General features: G+C 40.6%; 1 protein-coding gene across 2 annotated transcripts in view; it reads left to right on the top strand.

Moving 5' to 3' along the window:
- Nucleotides 1-1015: 1015 nt before the first annotated feature.
- The window catches only part of DOK5 (docking protein 5), a 149212-nt gene continuing 126052 nt past the window's right edge, over nucleotides 1016-24175 (top strand). For both annotated transcript variants that reach the window (XR_009048578.1, XM_057704251.1), the window contains exon 1: nucleotides 1016-1340. Coding sequence is in view for 1 of the 2 variants with exons in the window: in XM_057704251.1 (XP_057560234.1) it covers nucleotides 1275-1340 (66 nt within the window). In the remaining variant the exon portion in view is untranslated. The remainder of the gene's footprint in view (nucleotides 1341-24175) is intronic.

Genomic DNA, 24175 nt, shown 5'->3' with positions numbered 1-24175 from the left:
ATAAATGATAGTCGTTATCACCTCAAACAACATGTTTCAGGAAGGTAGTGCAGCCAGGGGCAGGTGAATGTGAAATAGGGTCTCTCTTTTATCATATTCTACAGGCAGCATCCCTCAATGGCTATGAACATGAGCTGCATTGCCAGGCTAGGGAGGCATAAATAAGGTTCTGGTATTCACATAAGAGGGGTGGGTACCTCACAAGGTACAGGGGAGTTTAAATGAGCCCAAGCTAAGGGCTTAGAGGGTGCCTGACACTAAGGATTTATTCAGCACCTGCTCGGGGCCAGGCTTTTGGGGTACATGTGTTAATGAGGCTAAGGGTCAGCCCCTGGGAAACTCACAATCAGGCGGGTAAGACAAGCTCAAGCAAGGAAAATGTGGAAAATGATATCAACGCAAGGGCTGGGTCCAGGATGCCAAGGAAACCCGAGGAAGCATGCAGCTTAAGCCAGGGCAGTATCTCTCCCCTCAGGTGCCAAGGTTAAGGCAAACCATGGCAACACCACTCCCCAGACACATGCACAACAGAGGGAAAAGCCAGCCCTTCTCAGGGCAGTGATGGGGCCGAAGGGAGAGGCGGGTTAGGCGGCGGCTGGGAAAAAAGTGAAATTTCCTCTCCATCTAAAATAAGCCCAGAGCCAGAAGAGACCTAGCCGAGCGTTATCTCCGCGGGTGTGGGCGAGGTGCTGGGGCAGGCAGGGGCCAGCTCGGGGTCCCGGAGGAGGGGAGGGGTCGGAAGGAGAACGGGGTCGGGCAAGGTGGGCGGGAGAGGAGGGGAGGAGGAGGCTGAGCGCGTTCAAGTGTGTCTGCCTGCGGGTGGCCACCGCCGGGCGCCGGACTCGCGCGGCTCCTCCTCCTCCCCCTCCCCCATCCGCCCTTCCTCCTTCTCTCCTTCCTCCACCTCCCTCTCCTCCTGGGCCCCGGGAAGAGGCTGGGCTGGATCCCTGAGCAGCCGCCGCTCCTCCTCCTGGCAGGCTGGCTGATGAGTCAGCTGACGCCGGCGCTCCGGCCTCGCCTCGCCGCGCTGCGCGCTCTGCGCTCCCCCAAAGTGGCTGCAAGCCGGCCGCCCACTTTCAGGGTTTGGGGGGCAGAGAAAGTGATGTGCGCCTTCTGAAGCCACGCCGAGCCGCAGCCGTAGCCGCTTCACCTTTTCAACTTTCTCTTCCCCCACCCCAAAGCCTTCTCTTGACCCTGTCCTCAGCCCTCCCCAAAGCCACTTAGGGTGCGTGCACTTGGGTGGCCGGGGGGGGGGGGGTCACCGGCTGTCCGGGATGGCTTCCAATTTTAATGACATAGTGAAGCAAGGGTACGTGAGGATCCGGAGCAGACGCCTAGGGGTAAGTATCGATCCTTTTTTTTTTTTTTTTCCTTCTCCTGTTCACCGGTTCAATTGTCTTTCTCCTTAGCCAGCACCCCTGGAGGGTGGAAGGAGATGCCCGGCAGCGCACCGGTGAATTGCGCTGTGGTTTCTCAGCCGAAACCCACATCTCCTGGGGCTGCCACTGTAAGGCCGGGTCTAGGTATGTAATGGATCTATCTTTATCTCTCGGATGACTTGGCTTTCTGATGGTGGCCGCGTGTTCGGCTTCAGTAGCCACTGGAACCCGTCTACTGGAAATAAATATTTCTCGGTAGCCATGGGAGTTAGAGCTGAGAAACCCGGGCGGGGGTGCTGAACCCGCCGGATGCCCCCGGTGCACCTCTTGCCACTCGCCGCCAACTTAACTTTTCCGGGGATGGATCGGCTGGTTGAGGAAGGGCAGGCGCTCTGAGTGTGAAGAAGGTCAGTGACCCTGTGACCCCAGGGAGAGATTTCTGCCAACCGAAAGGTCTTTTCGGACCCCGGGTCCTGGACAGTGACCCATCCTTGACCCAGGTGCTGGCACAGGCGGTGTGGGTGGATTCCCTCGTCCTGAGCCTGGCTAGTGGATTTGTTGCTGGAATACACACCGGATGCCCGCTGGAGGACTATTTAGGGCGGAATATAATACCTGGCACAGAGTAAGTGCTCCCTCCCTAAATGCGTCCTAAAAGGAAGAATGAATGAACCAGAGGATACTTGTCCAGGACCGGATGTTGGCATAGGGATGGCTCCTCTCTTAAAATCCCCTCGTTTTTGGTCCTTTTCCCCTTTGCTCTTCATCGATGGACCTCGGTGAACTCATTCTGCTTCTCTTTGGGCTTGAGGGATGGCAGAGGAATTCTTGAGGGAGGGGGAGGATACTAGAATGATTTTTTTTTAAATTTCAAACTGCCTCATTTCCCTTTGCCTCGTGTCAAGTGCTGTTGCTATTTTTGTTTATTGTGTGCTTTGGGGAGAGGGAGTTCGGGGAGAAAAGTTTACTTTCCTAATGTCTTAAAAATAATAATGTCCATAATGATGAAGAGTGGCCACAGTGGGAGTACCGTTAACAGTGATAAACTGAACATCCCTCTCCACAAATCTGTGTCATTGGCACCTTTCTCTTATTTGGTCTTTGGACTTTTTTATGTACCAGATAATTTTACTGAAAATTGAAGGGAAATTTCACAGTGTTGAACAGCTAGGGAGGAGAACCTGCTGATGGGAAACATCTGTAATTATTGAAAATTCTTATCTGATTTGTTTTGGTCCTTTGCTTGCTTTCTTTCTCGCCTTTCTTCCTTCCTTTCTCTTTCTTCCTTTTTCTTTCTTTCTTTCTCTTTTTTTCTTTCTCTTTCCTTCCTTCCTTCCTTCTTTTCTTTCTCTGCCTTTTTTTCTTTCCCTGCTGGTTACCATGTTTTAGCAACTATGCCCCGTGTTATTGTGAATATGTAAATGTATAATTAGGGAGAAATGTGACAGAACTAACCAATCCCTATCAACCCTAAGTTTCTTTGGTTTTCTTTTCTGCTGTGCAGATATTCTCATCAAGGGGAACAACTGTTGTTAGGGTACTTAACTAATGACTTTCATGCAAAGGGCAAGTAATAATAGGAACTTTATATTTTTGATAACCTTATGGGCCAGCCAGGTGTTACAATTTTAAAAGGAGCATTAGAAAACACCATTCTAATTTTAGATTTACTCCATCATGTCAGCTGAGGAGACTGATAAGAGACATCCATCCTGTGCTAGAGAGCATTCCAATAGAAAGAGGACATGAATTATTAATGCACAAAATGTGAATTTTTCATGAGGATCAGAGTTTATGCCAAACTGTGACACATGGTGATTTATTTGAAAGACTAGTTACCATAACTTTCTAGTTTATAGTAATTGAGACTTTTTTCCTGTAATATTACAACTGACACAAAATAGTCCCATGTGTGTGTCAGTGTTTATGGACAGATATTTGAAGCAGAAGGAAAGGAAATGTAGTTTATTTTGCATCCCTTTATATTTTACAGTATCTTGGATGCCGACCAGAAGTGTACTTTCTCAGGATTTATTCATTGTGTCTGTGTTAACGCTCAAATAGATTTTAGAATATTTATTGAATGATGGTTATTGCTCTTAGAGAGAAAAGGTCAAAAATATAATCAACAAAATCTGGTTTTATTTGTTCAGTTTGATTTTATCACCTGTTAATTTTCAAAAAGTGTCCTAATGCTATAATTTATTTATATAAACTGAGGAGGCTGATCACATAGTTGTCAGAAGGCACAGCAAACTAAAGTTTTAATGGAGGCATCAAGAGGAATGCTTCAGGGAAAGGGCATGGGGACCCTCGGTCCAAAGCGAGACATGTTAGTGGTATTAATCTAGGCTGCAGGTAGCCTCGAGCAGCACACAGCATGTGGAAGTCTCAAAGAGTGGTAGGGCTTTGTGTTAGGTACACAGTAGGCGCTCAGTTAGTGCACGATGAACATGGATTGAGCTACATAGTGAATGCCTGACTTTGCAATTCATAAGCCCCTTGAGGAACTAATATGACATGGTGGTTTTATTAATGGAATCCAGACAAGTGTCTGTGGATTACGACCATGTTTGGGAGGGTTTATAATTAAACAAGAAAACATTTCATGGTAAGCAGCTGCTGTGCCAAGGAATGCCCCGTCAGACTTGATGAAAGAAGAAAAGAGAAAAAATTCTCCTTCTCTCACTGGTTAGCTGTATGACCCTTGACTTCTCTTGGCCTCAGTTTTCTTATCTGTATGATGAACGCTATTTAATGATGCTGGGAGCATTGGATAAGATAGTATCTGTGAAAATGCAGTGAAAGCATACAGCGTTGATTCCAACTGTATTATTTCTTTGGTGTAATCAGAGATGAGTTAGGATTGGTGGAAGGACATAGGAATGATTGATTTTTTATCTTTCTATCTAGACGTGTCCAAAGGCATAAATGTTTATGCAGCTCTCGAACGTTTTCACTGGATAGAGTTTTTACAAATTATATACATTTAAGTTATTTTTCAATGTGGCATAAAATATTCTAAGAGCATCCCCATTTAGATGGGTTGCAAATAAGTGGTCACCTTTAGTTGAGGTACTAAGCGGTTTAAGTGATTAAGCAGTCAAGCCTTTGTAGACTTGCTTTTTTCTATAGACATTAAAAAGCTTAATGAAATTCAACTCATTTAACTCAAAAGTCTCAGTATCTTCCCATCTTTATGCTCCAGCTTCATCTCCATTGGTTCATAGAGGTGTCAAGCCGGGTCCTGGGTGCAATATTTGTTCAGGAATGCCGATGTTACTAGGTTGGGGGCTGGGGAGGGGTCTGTCTACAATTATCTGGCAAATCCATAAACGGCACTAAAAATGTGTTCTTGGAGGAATGGGGAACCAGACTATTTGCACGTCATTAACCTACTGTGTGGCTTACATGGCATCAGGTAACTGCCCTCACTTGGTTTCTGCCTTTGCAGTGGAGGGGATTTCCCGGTCAGTAATTGCCATGGCTTGTCCACCATGCAAGTCTCAGAGTTTAAACTCACACCTCTTCACTTTATGTCCATGGAGCCCCCTTCTATTACTTTCCTTTGAATAGCATCTCTATACTCTTATCTACTAACGACCTCTTCTCCCATCTAGCCCACATCCTCGTCTGGACGTCTCCTAGTCTCAATATGCCCAATCACCCTTAATTTTTTCTTCCAAATCTGGAGTCTTCATCTCAGCCACTAGAGGTCCCAGTATTTCAGTTGCCCTTGTGAAAATCACTCGAGGAATCAAATAGTCAAGCAAGCAGCAAACAATCAAAACTGTCTCCTTTCTCGCTTCTTCCCTTATTTCTTACCTCCACAACCAATCCATCAGGAGATCTTGTAAGCTCTGTTTTGGAAACATATCTAGAGTCCAGCTACCTCTCACACCGTCTGCCACTGCCACCCTGGCCCGAGCCCCCAAATATTGTATAATAATAACCTTCTGATTTAACTCCCTCATTGCTCAAACCACCAAGGCCTTTCCATGCGATTCAGAGTAACAGCCTTATTACTCTGGGCTCCGAGGCCCTGTGCTGACTCATAATCTTTTCTTTTGCTGTCCCCTCTGCTTGGAATGCTGTTCCTCCAGGTTATCTCCTCCTAGCTGGCTCCTCACCTCCTTTAGCCTTTCCACAAATGCCACCTTCTCATGGGGGCCTTCCAGCCACCCTACTCTGTCTCTTCCCTCCTCCTCCCCCTATATCCTGTCCGTTTTTTCTCTCTTGGCTTATCATCCCCTCACGTACTGGTCTGTGTGTTTTACTGGTTGATTCCCTGCATCTCCCAAACAGCATGTGGAACTCCATGAGGGCTGAACCCCAGTGCCTGGAACAGTTTCCTACATGGGGAAGCACTTGATGAAGATTTATTGAATGAATGAATGAATGAATCCATCACCGTCTGCTGGTTTAAGAGCATATGCTCTGACATGAGACAGTTAAAATCCCAATTCATTGACCGGTTATGTGACTTTTGGTGAGTTACTTAGCATTTATAAGCCTCAGTCTTCTGTAAAAACAGGGAGACTCATAACATCCGCCTCATTGAGGATCCTCATAAAAGGCTTAACACAATGCTTGACACAGTGGAAGCCCAACTAATGTTTATTACTGCCCTCACTCTTACTGTTCGTGCTGTTAGAGGAGCAGGATGCCTACATGGTTGTTATTTTCACCTCTTTCGCTGCAATAGCTCTCATCCTCAAAGAACTTGCTCTTTAGTCAGGAAAACAAAACTTAATATCTGTGAAATAATTAATGTACAAGCACCGATGCTAGGTTATGGAAGGGATGTTTGCCTTTGTGGGATTTTTCATGATCCTTAGATAAATGGCAAAGGTATCAAGAACAGAGAAACCCATCTCTGTGTAACTCTGGTTTGAGCAAACTCCTCAGACTGGGGCATAAATCTGTTAATCTGAGGATCTTTCTCTTGGGTGGCGGTGAGTAGATTTGAAAAATTGGTTGATTAATGGCCAAATTTTAGGCAGAAATATTTTCTCACTCCTTTGTTTTTCTGTTTCACTTGACCCAGCCTGCCAAAGAGCTTTCATATTTCATTTAGGGTTTTTGGATTTATAGGCAATCCGGAATCTGTGCATTTTTAATGATATCGTGGGAAAGTTATATTCATAGCATCCAAATCATAGAAATGGAATATATCAGTCATACACCAACAGTACATGAGGGTATATATACACACATGCACACAAACACATTGTCACCATTCAGTAAGATACATGAAGCACCCTTTTCCTTCCTTAAGGAAAAGAGAGTTTGGGGCTGACTTCCGGTGGTAAAATTTATGGTCAGATAGACTGAATACACTTGCCTAAGAATACTTAGTATTTCAGCCCAGTTCGAATCAGCTTTACTGGTATCAGAAGTGCTTTCCAGCTGGTGTTTTAGTCATCTTTATTGGATGGTCCTTGTGGATGGTATGATTAATTACGCATAAAGCCAGCCTTTAATCATCACCCCCAAAACTGATTTAAGCAAAGAACAGCCAATTTAGTGATTTTTATGTGTAGACATAAACCAAATTACTGATGTGATGATTTTCCCCACATCTGCCAGTGTATTTTTTTATGATATTCATTAGATGGCTAGAAATATTTATTCTTTAAGCAGCTTTGTCATTTTTGTGGCTCCTTATCTTTGGTATTTTAAGAATTTAGTTTTCATTCGGGATATATTTGCTTTCATTTATTTTGTCACACATCAAACGTTTATTGAGTGAATACTCGTTTTAAGAAGCTCAGGGGAAAACCACCTTAAATAAGACAGGTACAGTCAGCAACCTCAAGGAATTAACAGTCTATTTTTGGAATGGTATTGTTAACATGAGATTAATATATTCACTCTAGTTAAGGATGAATTAGTTTGAGTAACAGGTCAGATATTGAAAAGACATCTGCAGGTATTTCCCTGTTTCATTTTCATGAAACGAGGAAGGGGAAGTTTGATTTGCCTCTTACTCTAGGAATTTAACTCCAGTCGGGTGGAAATAAAATCTTTGGGGATTCTAAACCAGGAGAAGATTCGGATGCCACCCTCTTGCAAACCCCTGTTTCTGTGAAATTCAAAAGGGAATTGGGAGTTTAGAACTGCCACAGATGTATGTGAATGTTGAAGTTAAAATAGCTTCTTTCTAGAATGCAGATGCCTACAGTTTGGATGTGTAGCCAGATGCTGATTTTATTCGGAGCAGTTGGGGGGATGTGTTTATTTGATGAGTGTTCTAAGCCTCTGTTGATGCTCTGGGTCTCAGAAAACATAAATGTTAGCTGTGTGCACTGTGTAATGGATGGGATGCAAATGATTGTTCTCAGGTGATGCTTCATAGCCTTTATGAGATTCTTGGAGAGATCTGGACGTTTGTGTCCCAAACCCTCTCACCTCCCACCCTCCATAATTTCCAAAAAGGTTAAGAACTACTGTCTCATGTTTTTAAGTTAAATGTTTAGATTTTAGGTGATGGTAGGTTCACATGAGGTATAATAAATAATGCAGAGAAATTTCACATGCCCTTTATCCAGTTTCTCCCAATGGTAACATCTTTTGAATCCCCAGTCTCACAACCAGGATACTGATGTTAGTACCATCAAGATACAGAGCATTCCCTCACCGCAGGGTCCTTCGTGTTGTTCTTTTAGAGCTGCCCCTTCTACTCCCCTTCCCACAGCCCTAAAGCCCTGACAGCCACAAATCTGTTTTCCATTTCTATAGTTTTATCATTTCAAAAATATTATATAAATGGAACCACACAGGATCTAACGTTTGGGATTTTTTTTTTAAACTCAGCATAATTCTCTGGAATTGTGGTTGTTGTGGGTATGGTGGGCATCGATGGTTCATTCCAAGTCACATTCTGTGGTACGGATGTGCCGTAGTTTGTGGAGCCGTTCCTCTATTGAACGGCATTTGGGGGTGGTTCCAGTTTTAGGCTGTTATGAATAGGCTGATACACACATTTGGGTCTGGGTTTCTGTGCAAACATACGTTTTCGTACCTCTAGGAAGGTGCTCAGGAGTGCAATTGCTGTGTTGTATTGGTAGGTGCATGTTTCGTTTTTCAGGAAACCGCCAAAATGTTTCTCACAGTGGTTGGTACCGTTTTACATGCACAGCAGCAATGCACGCGTGGTCCAGTTTCTCCGCATCCTCACCAGTGTTTGATGTTGCCCCCCGGGTTTTGGTGTCAGTTTTGGTTTACATGTTCTGACGTGCGTATATTGATATCTCCTTGTGATGATGAGATGATGATTGACATCTCCTTGTGATGCTGAGCATTTTTTTCGTGTTCTGATTTGCCATCTGTACATACATTTTGGGGAAATGCCTATTCATGTCTTTTGCCCATTTTCTAATTGGGTTGTTTGTTTTTTAACTGTTGAGTTTTGAGAGTTCTTTGTATATTCTAGATATTAATCCTCTTCAGACATGTGGTTTGCAAATATTTTCTCTCAGTATATATCTTATTATTTTTATCTTTTTAACAAGATCTATCACAGGGCAGAAGTTTTTAAGTTTGATGAAGTCCAGTTTATCAGGGTTTTTTTTGTTGTTTCCTTTTGGTTTTAATGCTTTGCCCAGCCCAAGACCCCAACTGTTTTTTCCTACTTTTTTCCCCTAAATATTTTATAGTTTTACCCTTTAAGTCCATGATCCATTTTGAGTCAGTTTTTATATATGGTGTGCCTTTTAGGTGTAGGTTCATTTTCTGCCTGTGGATGTCCAATTGCTCCAGGACCATTTGTTGAAAAGGCTGTCTTTTCTCCGTTGAGCATATTTATGTGTATCTATTCCTAGGTCCTCTATTCTCTTCCATTGTTTTGTGTGCCTCCATTGTGCAGTGGTGTGTCTATATATGTCTACATGTGTAGCTCTACAATGTCTTGAAATAGGGTAAACTGGTTCCTCCCACTTTATTTTTCTTTTTCAAAATTGTTTTAGGTAGTTTAGGTCCTTTGCTTTCAATATGAATTTTGAAATAGTCTTGACTATAACTACTGGGATCCTCCCTCTTTCCTTTCCTTCCTTCCTTCCCTCCCTGCCTTCCATCCTTCATTTGTTGAATTGATGCATTTTTAGAGTAGTCTTCACAATAACTACTACAAATCTTGCTGGGACACTTACCCACCCTTCCTTCCTTCCTTCCTTCCTTCCTCCCTCCCTCCCTCCCTCCTTCCCTCCTCCCTTCTTTCATTCGTAATTGAATGGTGCATTATTTTTTCCTTGGTGGACATAGGATACATTTGGGACTCATAATTCAGTTTGGATCTCAACTTGGCCACTTACTTTGTGGCCTTGGGGAAATTGCTTACTCTTTCTGAAATTTAGCTTCCTCATGTACAAAAATAAGGATAATAATATGCTTCTCACAAAAGATTTCACTCTCTTAATCCTGTGCTGACTCATAGTAGGAACTTCATGAAGATCTGTAATAATGATTTTTATTTTTTATTGTTAAGGGATTGAGATGATATTTGTTGTTTGTTGTCTGTAAGAACCATAAACTGGTAGAAATTAATTCACTCCTATCTCAGCAGAAGAGTCATGGCTTTGGTAATGAACAACAGGTAGCACTATATTTTCCTCTTGTTAACTTTAGCGATTCATTTTTATAACATTGGATTTATTTAGGAGCCACTGATGAAACACTATATTAGAAAATGCATAGTTGAATACGTTAGCCAAAATGGCAGATGTTTGATTAAAAGATTGACCAGCATGGGACTTCCCTGGTGGCGCAGTGGTTAAGAATCCGCCTGCCAGTGCAGGAGATACAGGTTTGATCCCTGGTCCGGGAAGATTCCACATGCAGCTGAGCAACTAAGCCCGTGCACCACAACTACTGAAGCCTGTGCACCTAGAGCCCATGCTCTGCAACAAGAGAAGCCACCACAGTGAGAAGCTTGTGCACCACAACGAAGAGTAGCCCCTGTACACTGCGACTAGAGAAGGCTCATGCACAGCAACAAAGATGCAATGCAGCCAGTAAAGAAATTAATAAAAAAAAAGATTGATCATCATATTTTTTGCTTATTAACTCTAGACATCTTCCCCAAATGTGAGAATCATGTGTCTTTTTTTTTGACTGTCTCTATAGTCAATTTTTTAAAATTAATTTTTATTGGAATATGGTTGCTTTACAGAGTTGTGTTAGGAGAATCATATGTCTTGAGAGACCATTTTAAGGCAATAAACAACACTGCATCATAAAATGAGAAAAAGCGCTACTTTTTTTTTTTTTTTTTTTTTTTAAAGCGCTACTTCTTATTTAACTCATCTCAAGGAGCTGTCGGCTAGGAGGCCTTTTAATAGAGAGAAAATCATATTTGGGTGCAGACTCTTCAAAAACATCATATTTTATTGTATTCATTAACATTATATTGTATTAAAATTTACATTTACCTTTAAGTGATACTAGTTTTCCATTTAAGATAGGAATATATAGTTTCCTCTTTAAATAAAATGTGAAGTTTTTAAATAGATAATTAACTCATAGGGCAAGTGTTACCAAGAAGGAGCAAAAACCATGGGGGCAGGTGGTGGAACTTGGATGCAGCACAGATCCAGTGGCCTGTGCATGACTGAGGTTTGGGAAACTCAGGACGATTGTACGTATTTTTTTAAGTAGGTTTTGTGAAAAATTCTTTACTTGTAGCCGCCATATGGCTTGATTTCATACAAATATCTTAAAAATTGGGTTCTAAGAAAAGATATCGCATATACTCAATACCGTCCTCTTAAGGAACTTCCGTCTGATATGACTGTGGGTGGGTGTGTCCCTTCCCACCCCCACCCCCCTAAACCCACAAACTGTCTCAAATTTGCCTAAGTTTTTATTTTATCTTCCCTTCATTCATTTATACAGTGAATGCTTTAGTGGTTAGTAGAGAAATTATCCTGCCTTTTGAATGGACAAACTCAAATTAGAACACTAGCTTGAGTTCAAAGCTTTTCACTTAATACAAGTTACACTATTCGGGAAAGAGTTAAAGTCTTAAAATGCCATTTTATTATCTTAACACCACACATTAACTTAGTCAAAGAAAATTATTTTTAAAAAAACTTCAAGAAATCGTACCTCTTTGAATCCCCTAGCAAAAGAGTTCATTGACTTTTCATATGATCAATTTCTTCAGATTTCCAGCTTTCCATTTACCAGCAGCAGGTATTTTAGCTCACTTGCCAAAGAACCACCTTTTGAGCCTGGTATTCCACCAACTGTGGCCCCCAAATCTAGATGCTATGAAACTAGTCTAGTCTTCAGCATACATTAGTTCAGATGGAGAATGTTGTACAAAATGTGGTTTGCAAGGAATATTCCCAGGGACTTGGCCCCGGGAGAGGTCTCAGTCCATTTGAATCCATCTCCTCCATTAGTGGATCATCTTTTCTCTGATTTTCTTCTGGTTACCTCTCTCTTGGCATCCAGGTTTTAGCTTTGTATTTCCTACCTCAGACCAGCCTACCCAGAGCATCACATCTCAAGTTTCCCTGTCACATCCCTCTGGAACATTGCCCTTATTTAAGAGTATCCATATGATTGTTTTAAGATTAATGTTCTTATTTTTGTGCCAGGTAGATTTTTTTTCTTAACTTGTTTCTTTGTAGGGTATGTCTTCTCCCAGTAGGATGTAAGTTCCGTGAGACCAAAGACCTTGACTCTTTATTCACTGCTGTGTCTCCAGCTCTTAGCCTATGGTGAAGGCTCAATATTTGCAGATTGAATGGATGCATGATTTTACTGCAGGTCAGAATAATGGAATGAGACATTCAAATGCAAGAAGACAAGTAGAAGACTGCCTGTGTCCCACCCGATTTTGTTGTATATTCTATTTTTGAAGGGTAGGATGTTCTAGAATGTCTCATAATTGCTGTTGGTATATAATCTGCAAATTCAGTATCAGGGAATTCAGCAATTAACACCAGAGGTTTGGATCGGCCCCCTTAAAATTGAGTTTTGTTTTTTTTTTTTTTGCAACAGGCAATGTGTGTACTTGGTACAAAATTCAAAGCTACAAAGTTTCTCCATTGAGCAGTCAGATTCTTTTCATCCTTGTGCCTAGGAATCATCTAGTTTCCTTCCCCAGAAGCAACCACAGTGAATAGTTTATTCCAGAGTAGTCTATGTGTAGAAAGTCTTGTGTGTGTATGCACGCATGTATGTGTGGCGTGATGTGTATAATTACATACTCATCTGAGCTGTGCTTTTCTTATTAGCAATATATCTTACTTTTCAGTAATTGGATAGAATTCCAGTGTATGGCTATATTTGCTATACTTATTTGCTTATTTATTCATTTTTCCTTCTTTCCTTTCTTCCTTTTACTTACTATTAAATATGTGAAGGAAGGAGGTATTTTTATGTCCATTTTACACATCACAGGACTGAGTTACTGTGATGCTAAATTTTTGTCCAAGTCACACGTGGCAGCGCCTGAGTTCAAGCTGTTTCTCTCGTGTGGAGCATCTGAGTAATTCTTTTTTCTGTTACAGACAGTGTTGCAATCCCCCTCATCTCATCCCATGCTGAGTATATTGGTGAATAAATTCCTAGAAGTGGACTTATTGTCCAAAGCATATTCACAAGTAAAATTTTGTCAAAGTTGCCTTGGAGGATGTTCCCAGAAATCTATGAGGACACCTCTTTCCTCCCATTTTGCGGAAGTGTGCTTTGAGAGCTGTTTTCAAGATTCTGCTAATCCAGTAGGTGAAAAGTGGATCTGTTTTATACAGAGATTTTCTCAAGCATGAGGCTGAGTTCTTGGCAATTTTATAATTAGAATCTTTTCAGTTTTGCAGTCTTTTGGGAATGACATTTACACAACTTAAAAAGTAGTTATTAAGTAAGGATTTAGAAACACATAAACAATGATTTATTTTCTTAGAACAGCACCTTCCTGGGAAATGTTGTGTCGAAATCTTTGACCTAGAAGATACAATAAATCATATGTTAACTGTGACTGCATTTGTAATTTTTATTCTAAAGTTAAAATGGTAAAACTGAAAATTTGCTCAACATGTGTTGGGTAAAAAAGATGTGTTTATTGAATCAAAATGCAGAGTAACTAGTGTTGCACAGTCAATATTTTTATTAACTCACTCAGTCTTGTAAGATGCTTCAAATGGGTCCAGCTGGGAGGAGGGATGATAGAATATGTCTCTGCCCATATTAAGTGCTCAATAAACATTTAACTAAATGAATAAAACCCTGGAATAACATTTTGCATATTCAGTTATGAAACAGACAGTAGCCCTAGTGTCTCACGAGTACACGTATTCATAAATCCCAAGAAATTCCAAGAGTTTTGAGGAATTCTGTTGGGTGATGTTGGTTGGTAGCCCTTTTGCAGTATCCAAACTGTAGTCCTTGGCACAGGACAAACATGTGGAGACGAGAAACCTGGCTGGAATAAGAATGTCCTGATTTTTCCCTTGTCCTGCTGCGGGCCATCTGCTGTGACCAGAGCATGTCACTGAACTTCTCACACCTCAGCTTCCACTGTGGTGAGATGAGATACAAATGTCTGACCTCCCTCTCTTCCCACCTGTCCCCCTCTGAGCCAGAAGTGTGACTATGGATTTGAAGAGCATGCCCAAGCACACACAGTATCCCATCTAGTCCCAAATTGGTCTCCGCAGTGCCCTGCTGTCAGCCACCGGAGTGGAAAATAGCAGAGAAAACTTTGGATGCCACTGTGCTGCCAAGACTTGTGTCAGACCACAAAACAAGAATAGAAAACTTGAAAATTTCTTAAATTTATGCTTTACTTTGGATTTCAAAAGGCAGTGTTGAATTTATCAGAAGGAAGGAGGGAAGGTAGGAAGGAAGGAAGGAAGGAAGGAAGGAAGGAAAGAAAGAAGGTAGGAAGGAAGGAAAGAAGGAAGGGGAAACAGGCCAACACTACCTACAACAAAAGATGGCTTTTGCATGTATCAAGTCTTTTTAATTTACTAGTGTTTTACATTACATGTACATGGTAAAGAAAACAGGGCAAAAAAGGATAGAATGAAGAGGAAAGTTCCCTCTTACCCCAGACTTATCTTTATTTCCAGGCAGTTCTAGACAAATTCTTAAATATTTGTGTGGAGATATTTTACAAAATATATAAAAATGCGTGCGTGCGTGTGTGTGATTTGCTTTGCATACATGGGTTCATATTATTTAGCACTGTTATATACTCTGTCCCTGTTCTCTTAACTTACATTGTAGCACTTTTCAGAAGAGTTTTGGGTGCCCAGTATTCACTTATTTGGCTTTTCCATGATTTCTTTAACTTGCTCATGCTAATAATGGACATTTCAATATAGTTTATAATTTTTGCTAATTAAGTAATGAAGCAGTAAACATCCTTATGCATACATTTACGCATACATGAAGCTCTATTTCTAAGATAAATTCTAAAAAGGAGGTTGCTCTTACAAAATTGTGTATGTTTAGAATTTTTATGAATCTAATTTTCCTTCAGAGAGGTTGCACCTGGTATACTTCCACCGAGAGTACTCAGAAATATTTGTTTTGGCCAGTCCTCACTTAGGATGTGTTTGACTCTGTGTTTGTGTGTGTGTGTTTAACTTTGGAAGGATATTCTAGAACCTGCGAGAATGTTCCTTGGCTCAGTCCCCTGCTCCTCAAGTTTATTCTGCTTATAGCAAATTGATTACCTAGTAATCAAATCCAATCCTATCCTACCTCTACTTTAAAACTCTCTACTGCCTTCTCCTTACACATAAATATTCTGTAGTGTATTTAAGACACTCTGTATGATCTAGATCCTGCCATATCTCACCCCACCCAAATCAGTGCTCCCATCATTGCACCCCCAGGTCAGTGCTCAAGCCAAACCTACCTGCTTTAGCTCCTCCAGTGGCCAAGCTCTCTTTCCTCTGTTACTGCCCTTACACGTGCTTTTTATTGATTAGAAAATTCTTCATCTTACTTTTACTTTCTCTACTTCTTTCTCATCCTGAAAATCTCAGCTGGGATGTTACTGATCTGGAGATGCTTTCCCAGCACCATCCCACATCGAAATGGTGGGAAAAGCTAGTCGCCACATGTGGATCTTTAAATTAATTAAAATCGAATAAAATTCAAAAAATTCCTTTACTTAATGACGCTAGCCACTTTCAAGTGCTCAATAGTGAGATTTTGTTAGTGGCTGCCTTATCGGGCAGCACAGATATAGAATATTTCCATCATTTTTGAGAATTCTGTTGGACAGCGCTGCCCTGATTTCTTCATAACACTCATGACTGTTTTAAAACATATGATTAAACGTGTTGTTTTGATGGTTTTATTCTCATTAGTCTGTGAGCCGCACAAGGGTACAGCTTATTCTTGTCTTGTTTCTTGCTTTTTTTCTTCTATTAGGGGGTCAATAGGTATTTTTTGAATGAATGGATGAGTGAATTAAAGAATTCCTCCAAGCTCTTAGCTGTATTGTTATGCCTTCTTGATCACCAGACCTTCTGGGAAGGGGCTGACGCTCCATGCTTTTATCCAAGTCTCCATCAACATTCCAGTTAGATACCTTAGTGGGATCCTAATTCTTTCGCCGCCATCATCTGGGATTATTTTTTCTCATTGGGCTTGACATTTCGGCATCCATTGCCTAACTGTGGAAAGGTCGCCTGGGATTGGGCTGGACCAGCGTAGTGGCATTGTGGTGTGCCTCCCAGATCTCCACCCATCTCTTCCAGGACTGAAGGCTTTCTTCCCTGCACTGGGAGTGCTAGGAGTGTTGTAGAGGAAAAGCTTGCAGCCAAGCCCTGTGCTGATGCTGAAGAGTGCTACCTGACCACAGCCAAACCCCATTCCTGGGGTACAGCCTACGTTCAATGACTGCCCTGGTTCAGGACAACTTTGTGGCATCCAGGTTCCTGGGTGGGGGTGAAGGGTCTTCATAGGGCATTGCTGAGAGTGCATCACAGCAGACCTGCATCCTTGACGACCTCCTAGCTGTTGCTTCCAGAGCCCCCCTCACGAAACTTTCTGAATGCAAATCTCCTTAGAATCTGCTTCCTGCTAAACTCAACTTGCAGCAACCTGATTTGTAATTGCAAACCTGCAGCCTTAGCTCAGCCTTCCAAAGAGGGAGCCAAGCCCTTTTGCAGGAATGCGTTTTGCTTGATTTGCTGGCCGATGGTTTCTCCCTGTGCTGTACCCAGTGTTCTCCAAACCAAAATGGTTCTTTAGTTTACTTCTCATAAAATGAAAGTTTGATGGTTTATTTCATTTCTTATGTTGTTAAAATGCATGAACTCTTCAACAGACTCATCTAATAAATGAATTAGGAAAATACCTCCACTGGTTCATTACATTGAATTTGGACTTGGTAAATTATTATTTTCTTTCTTTCTTTCTTCCTTTCTTTCTTTCTTTCTTTCTTTCTTTCTTTCTTTCTTTCTTTCTTTCCTTCCTTCCTTCCTTCCTCCCTCCCTCCCTCCCTCCCTCCTTTCTTTCTTTCTTTCTTTCTTTCTTTCTTTCTTTCTTTCTTTCTTTCTTTCTTTCTTTCTTTCTTTCTTTCTTTCTTCATATCTTTATTGGAGTATAATTGCTTTATACTGTTGCACCAGTTTCTGCTGTACAACAAAGTGAATCATCTGTATTTATACATATATCCCCATGTCCCCTCCCTCCCGCGAGCCCATCCCACCCTCCCTATCTCACCCCTCTAGGTCATCACCAAGCATTGAGTTGATCTCCCAGTGCTATGCTGAGGCTTCCCACTAGCTATCTATTTTACAATTTGGTAGTGCATATATGTCAATGCTAATCTCTCACTATGTCCCAGCTTTCCCTTCCCCCACTGTGTCCTCAAGTTGATTCTCTACATCTGCATCTTTATTTTTGCCCTGCCACTGGGTTCATCAGTACCATTTTTTTAGATTCCACATATGTGCGTTAGCATACAATATTTGTTTTTCTCTTTCTGACTTACTTCACTCGGTATGACAGTCTCTAGGTCCATCCACCTCACTACAAATAACTCAATTTCGTTCCTTTTTATGACTGAGTAATATTCCATTGTATATATGTGCCATGTCTTCTTTATCCTTTCATCTCTTGATGAACATTTAGGTTGCTTTCATGTCCTGGCTATTGTAAATAGTGCTGCAGTGAACATTGTGGGTACATGTGTCTTTTTGGATTATGGTTTCCTCAAAGTATATGCCCAGAAGTGGAATTGCTGGGTCATATGGTGGTTCTGTTTTTAGTATTCTAAGGAACCTCCATACTATTCTCTATAGTGGCTGTATCAATTTACATTCCCATGGACTTAGTAAATTATTAATGTCAACCATGGTTTTCTCTGGGAGGAAGATGCTCCAGATAAACAGTAGGCAAGATTTATATGCAGATTACTATAGCTTTTCTTGTTTGAAAGGCCTGATTACAGTTCTTTTTCCTGAGTACTTGTTTACACCATCATAAAAGGAGAATTCTGATTATACCTTGTTGTAGCCAGAGGGAAGGAGTATGCTTTTGTCTGGGGATGTGATTCTACTTTAATCCTAAAGGGAGCGTTTGGCCATCAAGTAGCCCACTCATGGAGAGGAGACAATATGATATTTCTTCAAAACTGTCAATGTCATTGGGGAACTGTGTATTTCTGGAGAACATTTGTAACGTAAATGGAGTTCCAGAAGATATGCTGACTGGCAGATGTTTTGAGATTGATTGAAGATTTAGAAAGAGGTACATTTCCCCAGGCTGCTGGACTACCTTTTAATGAGATTGACAGTTTTACACATGGGACTGAAAAAGTTCTTTATCATACAGAAATAAATTTCTTAAGTTAAATCTGTTTGAGAGAGATGGATACAGGATAAAGTGTGTGTGAAGCAGATTGGACATTTTACTAGTATTTAACTTTGAAGCTTCTTTTTCAGAGATAGATGAAGTTGGATCTTTCAAAGATGAAAAAATCATTTTGTTAGACTAATTTCTCTAATATGAACTCAAAGAATGGGTCAGCTCCCTGCCAGTTAAGGTCATGCATTCTAGGGCATTTGTAATCATGATTTTAGATGGGCATTTAGGCATATGGAGTTAGAAATGAGCAGATTTTCATTTTATCTTATAAAGGTTCGAATGGAGAAAGGCATTGACATATTAGTTGGAGAAACAGCTAACAAGGAGAATATAAGGGTTATTAAAAGAATATTTCTTACTATTCTCTGACCTAGGCAGGCATGCAGGTGAAAATTATGTTAAATTTAAGGGATAACATATAAAAAGAATAATATCAGTTCACATTTTGAAACCAGAGGAAAGAGAAAAGATCCAGAATAATTAGATATTCATGATGCAAAGAGATTTGATACTAATTCATTTGATCCCTGTATTTTACTGATGGGGAAACTGAAGCCAAGAGCAAACTGAAACCTTCTCCAAGGCTCTGGCTCCTCTGAATTCATATTTTTAATCTACAATGTGGAATCTACAATGTGGAATTATCCTGATATATTGTGAAGTGTGCGGGAAAGCAAGTGGCAGAAAAAAAAGAGGAATTTTGGCACAGATGTGCACTCATGAGTGTTTCTATATATATGGTCATAGAAAAATGAAAAAAGGAACAGTTGCTGGTCATAACTCTTGGAAAGTAACCATGCTTTCTTCTAAGAAGTGGGACGCTGGAGGTAAAGCGAGGTGGGTGGTCATTTGCTTTTTAAATTTTATGCTTTTTAATTTATCTATCCATTTATTTCTTTATGCACACTCATACCTTTTGCAATACAATAAAAGACAGTATCATGACCCTAATTGGGCAGAGACAGAGGACAGCAGTTGGAAGACAGAACTTTTTTTTTTTGGTGAACTCGTTTTACTTAAAATATATGGAAAATTCATTCTCTTCCTGACAAGGGCACATCCTCATGTATTGCCTTGTCTGGAAAGATATCGTCCAGTAACATCACTGACCTTTTCTCTCCTGTATCTCTTGGAACTTGGGAGAGTGACAGATTATGTTCATTCATATGTAAGGTCATCACACATGACTTTCACTGTATACGAGGGTCAGTCAAAAATTATCCGCGCTCTGGCTGTAAAATTTATTTTAATTAACTTTTAGAAAAGACAAATACATCATTTTTTTTTGCCATAATCTTCTTGCGTTTCAGTACACTTTGTTCATCTGTCAACAAGCTTTTGTATTCCCTCATTTAAAAATGCTTTAGGCTGAACTGTGAGCCTGAATGTACCGCTGTCTTCATGTCTTCATCAGAAGTGAATCTTCGTCCTCATAGGGCTGCTTTCAGGGGACCAAACAGGTGAAAGTCTAATGGAGCAAGATCAGGACTATAGGGAGGATGCTTTAACACCTCAAAACGAAGTAACTCACGACAGACTTAGGTTTTGAAAAGTTTGTGTGAGGTGGGTACCGAAACAACTCATGGAAGGGCATAAACAGAGGCATTTGGATATCTGCAAACAAAATTTGGACCGATACCCTAATGAAGGTGAAAATTTCTTAGGTGAAGGAGAAAGTTCAAAGGTCAACCATCAACTGGAAAACTGATGCTTACAGTTTTCTGGGATTCTCAAGGGCCAGTATTGGAACGTTATCAGGAAAAAGGTTCAACAATCATCTGTGCTCATTATAGTGAGGTGCTTATTGAAGAGCTGATGCCTAAACTTCGGATTAAATGCAGAGGACTGCTATCCAAGGGCGTTGTGATCTTGCATGACAATGCATGTCTGCACATTTCTGCCCACACTGTCGACACTCTGCAGAAACTTCGTTTTGAGATATTAAAGCATCCTCGCTATAGTCTTGATCTTGGTCCATTGGACTTTCACCTGTTTGGTCCTCTGAAAGCAGCCTTCAAGGATGAAGATTCCTTCTGATGAAGACAGGAAGACAACAGTGCATTCGTGGCTTGCAGCTCAGCCCGAAACATTTTTTAATGAGGGAGTACGAAAGTTTGTTGACAGGTGGACAAAGTGTATTGAAAAGCAAGGAGATTACGTCAAAAAATGATGTATTTGTCTTTTCTAAAAGTTAATTAAAATAAATTCTACAGCCAGAGTGTGGATAATTTTTGATTCACCTGCGTATTTTCTTTTGCTGGAGAGGAAGCTAGGCCATGTGACTTTCTGCACCTTAACATGATCATTGTGGCTTTACCAAAAACATTGTAAGACATCCTCACAATTCAAATGAAATATCTTCCTTTAGTGATCACCATTAATGTTTTAGTTAGGACCACTGAGAGCTCAGTGTTTCAGCACCATCTCACGGTCATAAATTGGAGGATTGAGTGGTCTTTTTACGTATCATATTAAGTTTATCAAGGGAACAACAACAACTCTAGTTTGTCAACAGAGAAAGATGGGATTTGAATTCTGTGCTTAAATATGTAAACATGGCAGCTTCGGCGGTGAGAGACTGTGGTTGGATTGGACAAAGGGGAGAAGGAATTTGAGTCAGATTTTCAGAACAAATCAAACTGATTTGAAATTCCAGTTTATCTTGATATTTTGTTCACTTCCGATTTTCTATGTCCTTTTGCAAGTGTTGATGTTTGCTCTTATGTAGCAAAATTACATCCAATATTTCAGACCCATGGTCTTGGTGAACCGTGTAAATTGTATAACCCAAGTCCTTTGTTTGGGACAATAATAGAATGCAGGGAAGGAGAGACTCTTGTCCCTTTGAGCTGGTTTTATAAAGTTTGTTTCCAAAAGCGATTGAATAGTATTTTTGTAGGTTTTGGCCCTTCAGCCAAATAAAGATTTTTCTGTGGAAGAATAAAGCCATCTAATTACCACGTCAACATGCTTGGTCGTCATTTGGACGTAGAAATGTAGAAATACTGATAGAAATTATTATACGCTGTATGAATCAATATACTGAATTTAGACTAACAATAGTAGGACACAATAATAGCTAGTGCCATTAGGGTTTAATAATAGTAGGCACTTCATAATAGTTGCTGCCATTAGGCAAAGCATTATATACACATACAGAGGAATTAGTTACTACTTGTAACGTCATTTTGTAGATACACACAGTAAGGGCAGAGCCATAGTGTGTTCAAGGTCACATGGCCGAGCAAGATGAACCTGGAATTGAGCTTGGGCACATTTCATTAACTCTTAACTTAACTCTTGGAGCAACATGTAATCGTTGATGTTACTCTCTTTGGAGGGAGAGTGAGATTCTTAGGTACCAGATTTACTGCATTCACCATCTTTTTGGTCTCTCTTCACTAATACTCTAAGGCATGTGTTAGTAGCTTAATTTAAAGTTTCAGGAAACTCAAGATCAAAGAAGTTAGAAATTGTCCGGAATCACAGAAATGGTCAACTATGGAGCAGAATTTGAACTCCTACCTGTGGGACCACCGTCCATGCTAATTCTGTTACTTATACTCTCACGGATGCAGATGGACCCAGAATGCTGGTCCACTTCATCAGGATGTTGTATGGATGAGAAAGTGTGTTGAATCAGCCATCACTCACAGAGACTGCTTCTGTGATATTCTGCTCCTGACGCAGTTACTATAGTATTGTTGAGTCAATATTAGTGGAATGATTGCTAAGTGGGAGGAGTCACCACTTTCATTGTCTCTGGCCTAAAATTGAAAAGGACCTCTCCAGCGCTGGTAAAATTAAGGCACAGAGAGATGAAATAATTTACCAAGGTCACACAGACAAGACACCCACATCTGTATCTATGATTAACCACACTACTTGACTGGATATATAGCATAATGGTTAAATCTGGGCTTGAATTCAGTCTCAGACCTTTAAGATGTGCTGTCATTGTCCTCATTTTATAGGTGAAGGATTTAGGCTTACAGGGAGTGCATAATCTACTCAAGGTTGCCCTGCCAGTACCAGGAGAAGCAAGAGGTCCAGACCTATGCCTTTCTCCACTTAATCTCTGCAATACTAATGCAGGTCTCTAGAGCCAATCCTTGTAATTTTAATATTAATAACAGAACTAGCTAAATGCTTTGAGTTATTACTGTAAGACTGCCTCTTATAGATATTTTCTTGAACTTCTTTATTACCTGATGCTCTGAAAATAAGAAACATAGAAGTTGCTAGTGAGGAAAAGACTAAGAAATGGATTTGAAGGAAACCAAAGTGAATGTCATACAACTGACTTGAAAACCAATGGCGGGAGAGTGCAGCTGGGTGTCTGGGCACTCTGTGAGTTTATTCATTCCGTTAGAAAAGTAGACTAATAGTCTAAAGCTAGGTTCCACATATGGAACCTGTAGAACAATTTTATTAACCAAGATCCTCTCATTCAATATAGTAAACTAAACTTGAACACTGCACACACAAAGAATAGGAAAGAGCACATTGATGTCAATAAATGTTTTCCCTCTTTTTATTGTTATAGTTTTGCAAGGTTTTCTAGTATTTTTCCCTGTAATAAAATTATATAGCCCTTTTGGCCGGAACCCCCATCTTCTGCTAATTGGCCAAAATGACCAACACAAAAGGGAAGAGGAGGGGCACCCACTTACATGTTCTCCAGGCCTTTTGGAAAACATGGAGTTGTTCCTTTGGCCACATACATGTGAATCTACAAGAAAGCTGATATCGTCGATATCAAGGGAATGGGCACTGTTCAAAACGGAATGCCCCAGAGATGTTACCATGGCAGAACTGGAAGAGTCTGCAGTATTACCCAGCATGCAGTTGGCATCGTCGTAAACAAGCAAGCGGAGGGCAGGATTCTTGCCAAGAGAAGTAATGTCCATATCGCGCATATTAAGCACTCTAAGAGCCGAGATAGCTTCCTGAAACGTGTGAAGGAAAATGATCAGAAAGAGAAGGCAGCCAAAGGAAAAGGTACTTGGGTTCAGCTGAAGCACCAGCTTGCTCCACCCAGAAGCGCACTTCGTGAGAACCAACAGAAAGGAGCCTGAGCTACTGGAGTCTGTTCCCTATGAATTCATGCTGGCCTGTACAGGTGTTTCTCTTCATCGCGTAGAGGTGTGTGTCCCGTCCCCTAAAGAACTATTTAAAGCACGTTTTAATTGTATCCACATTCAGTGGGTGACGTCTTTCCTTTTCAAATTTAGTAGTTTTTCTTCCTGAAAGATGTGAGGTAGTTTGTTGTGCAGTATACGCCGTTGGTTAATAAACTGCCAGATGTTACTTATAAAAAAAATCATATAAACCTAATACCTCAATACAAAGTTGTTATTTTAGTAGATCTCATTCCATTTTCCCCCCATACTTCTAAAATTTCACAAGGTTGCTATTGTTATGTATTTACAATGTCATATCCTGTGTCTGTTTTAAAATGTATTGTGTTATATACATTTTTGCAATAATTACATAATCTTTTAATCCATAATTTTAAAGTCTGTGATACTCTGTTGAGTGGGTACATAATTTAACTGATAGTTAAAACAGTTAAACTGTTTCAAATTCAAATAATGCTCAGGCTTATAACTTGGACCGTGTTTTGGATTGTTCCCTAATAATCAATGTGATTATAAGGTTAGAGAGTTTGAATATTTTTATGACCCTCGATATATAATACATCGTGAATTAACTTGCATAAGATCTACAGCAATTTAGATTGCTGTCAGCAACGTGTGAAGGGACGAAGTTCAGTTTTTAAGATGAAAAATCTAGCAGCCTGCCACAGATGAAGCTGACATTCTGTTTGTTTTACAGTCTTCCGTTCACTGGTTGTAGAACATGGCTCGGAATCCCGAACTAAAATAAAGTTATACCTATAGTCCTCAGTGTAACTTTCCATCCTTAGCGTGAAGATATATATAGTGTTTTGTGAC

The sequence above is a fragment of the Hippopotamus amphibius genome, chromosome 12 (genome assembly GCF_030028045.1).
Source record: "Hippopotamus amphibius kiboko isolate mHipAmp2 chromosome 12, mHipAmp2.hap2, whole genome shotgun sequence".
Taxonomy (NCBI): Eukaryota; Metazoa; Chordata; class Mammalia; order Artiodactyla; family Hippopotamidae; genus Hippopotamus; species Hippopotamus amphibius.
This window is presented reverse-complemented; position numbering and strand designations above follow the sequence as displayed.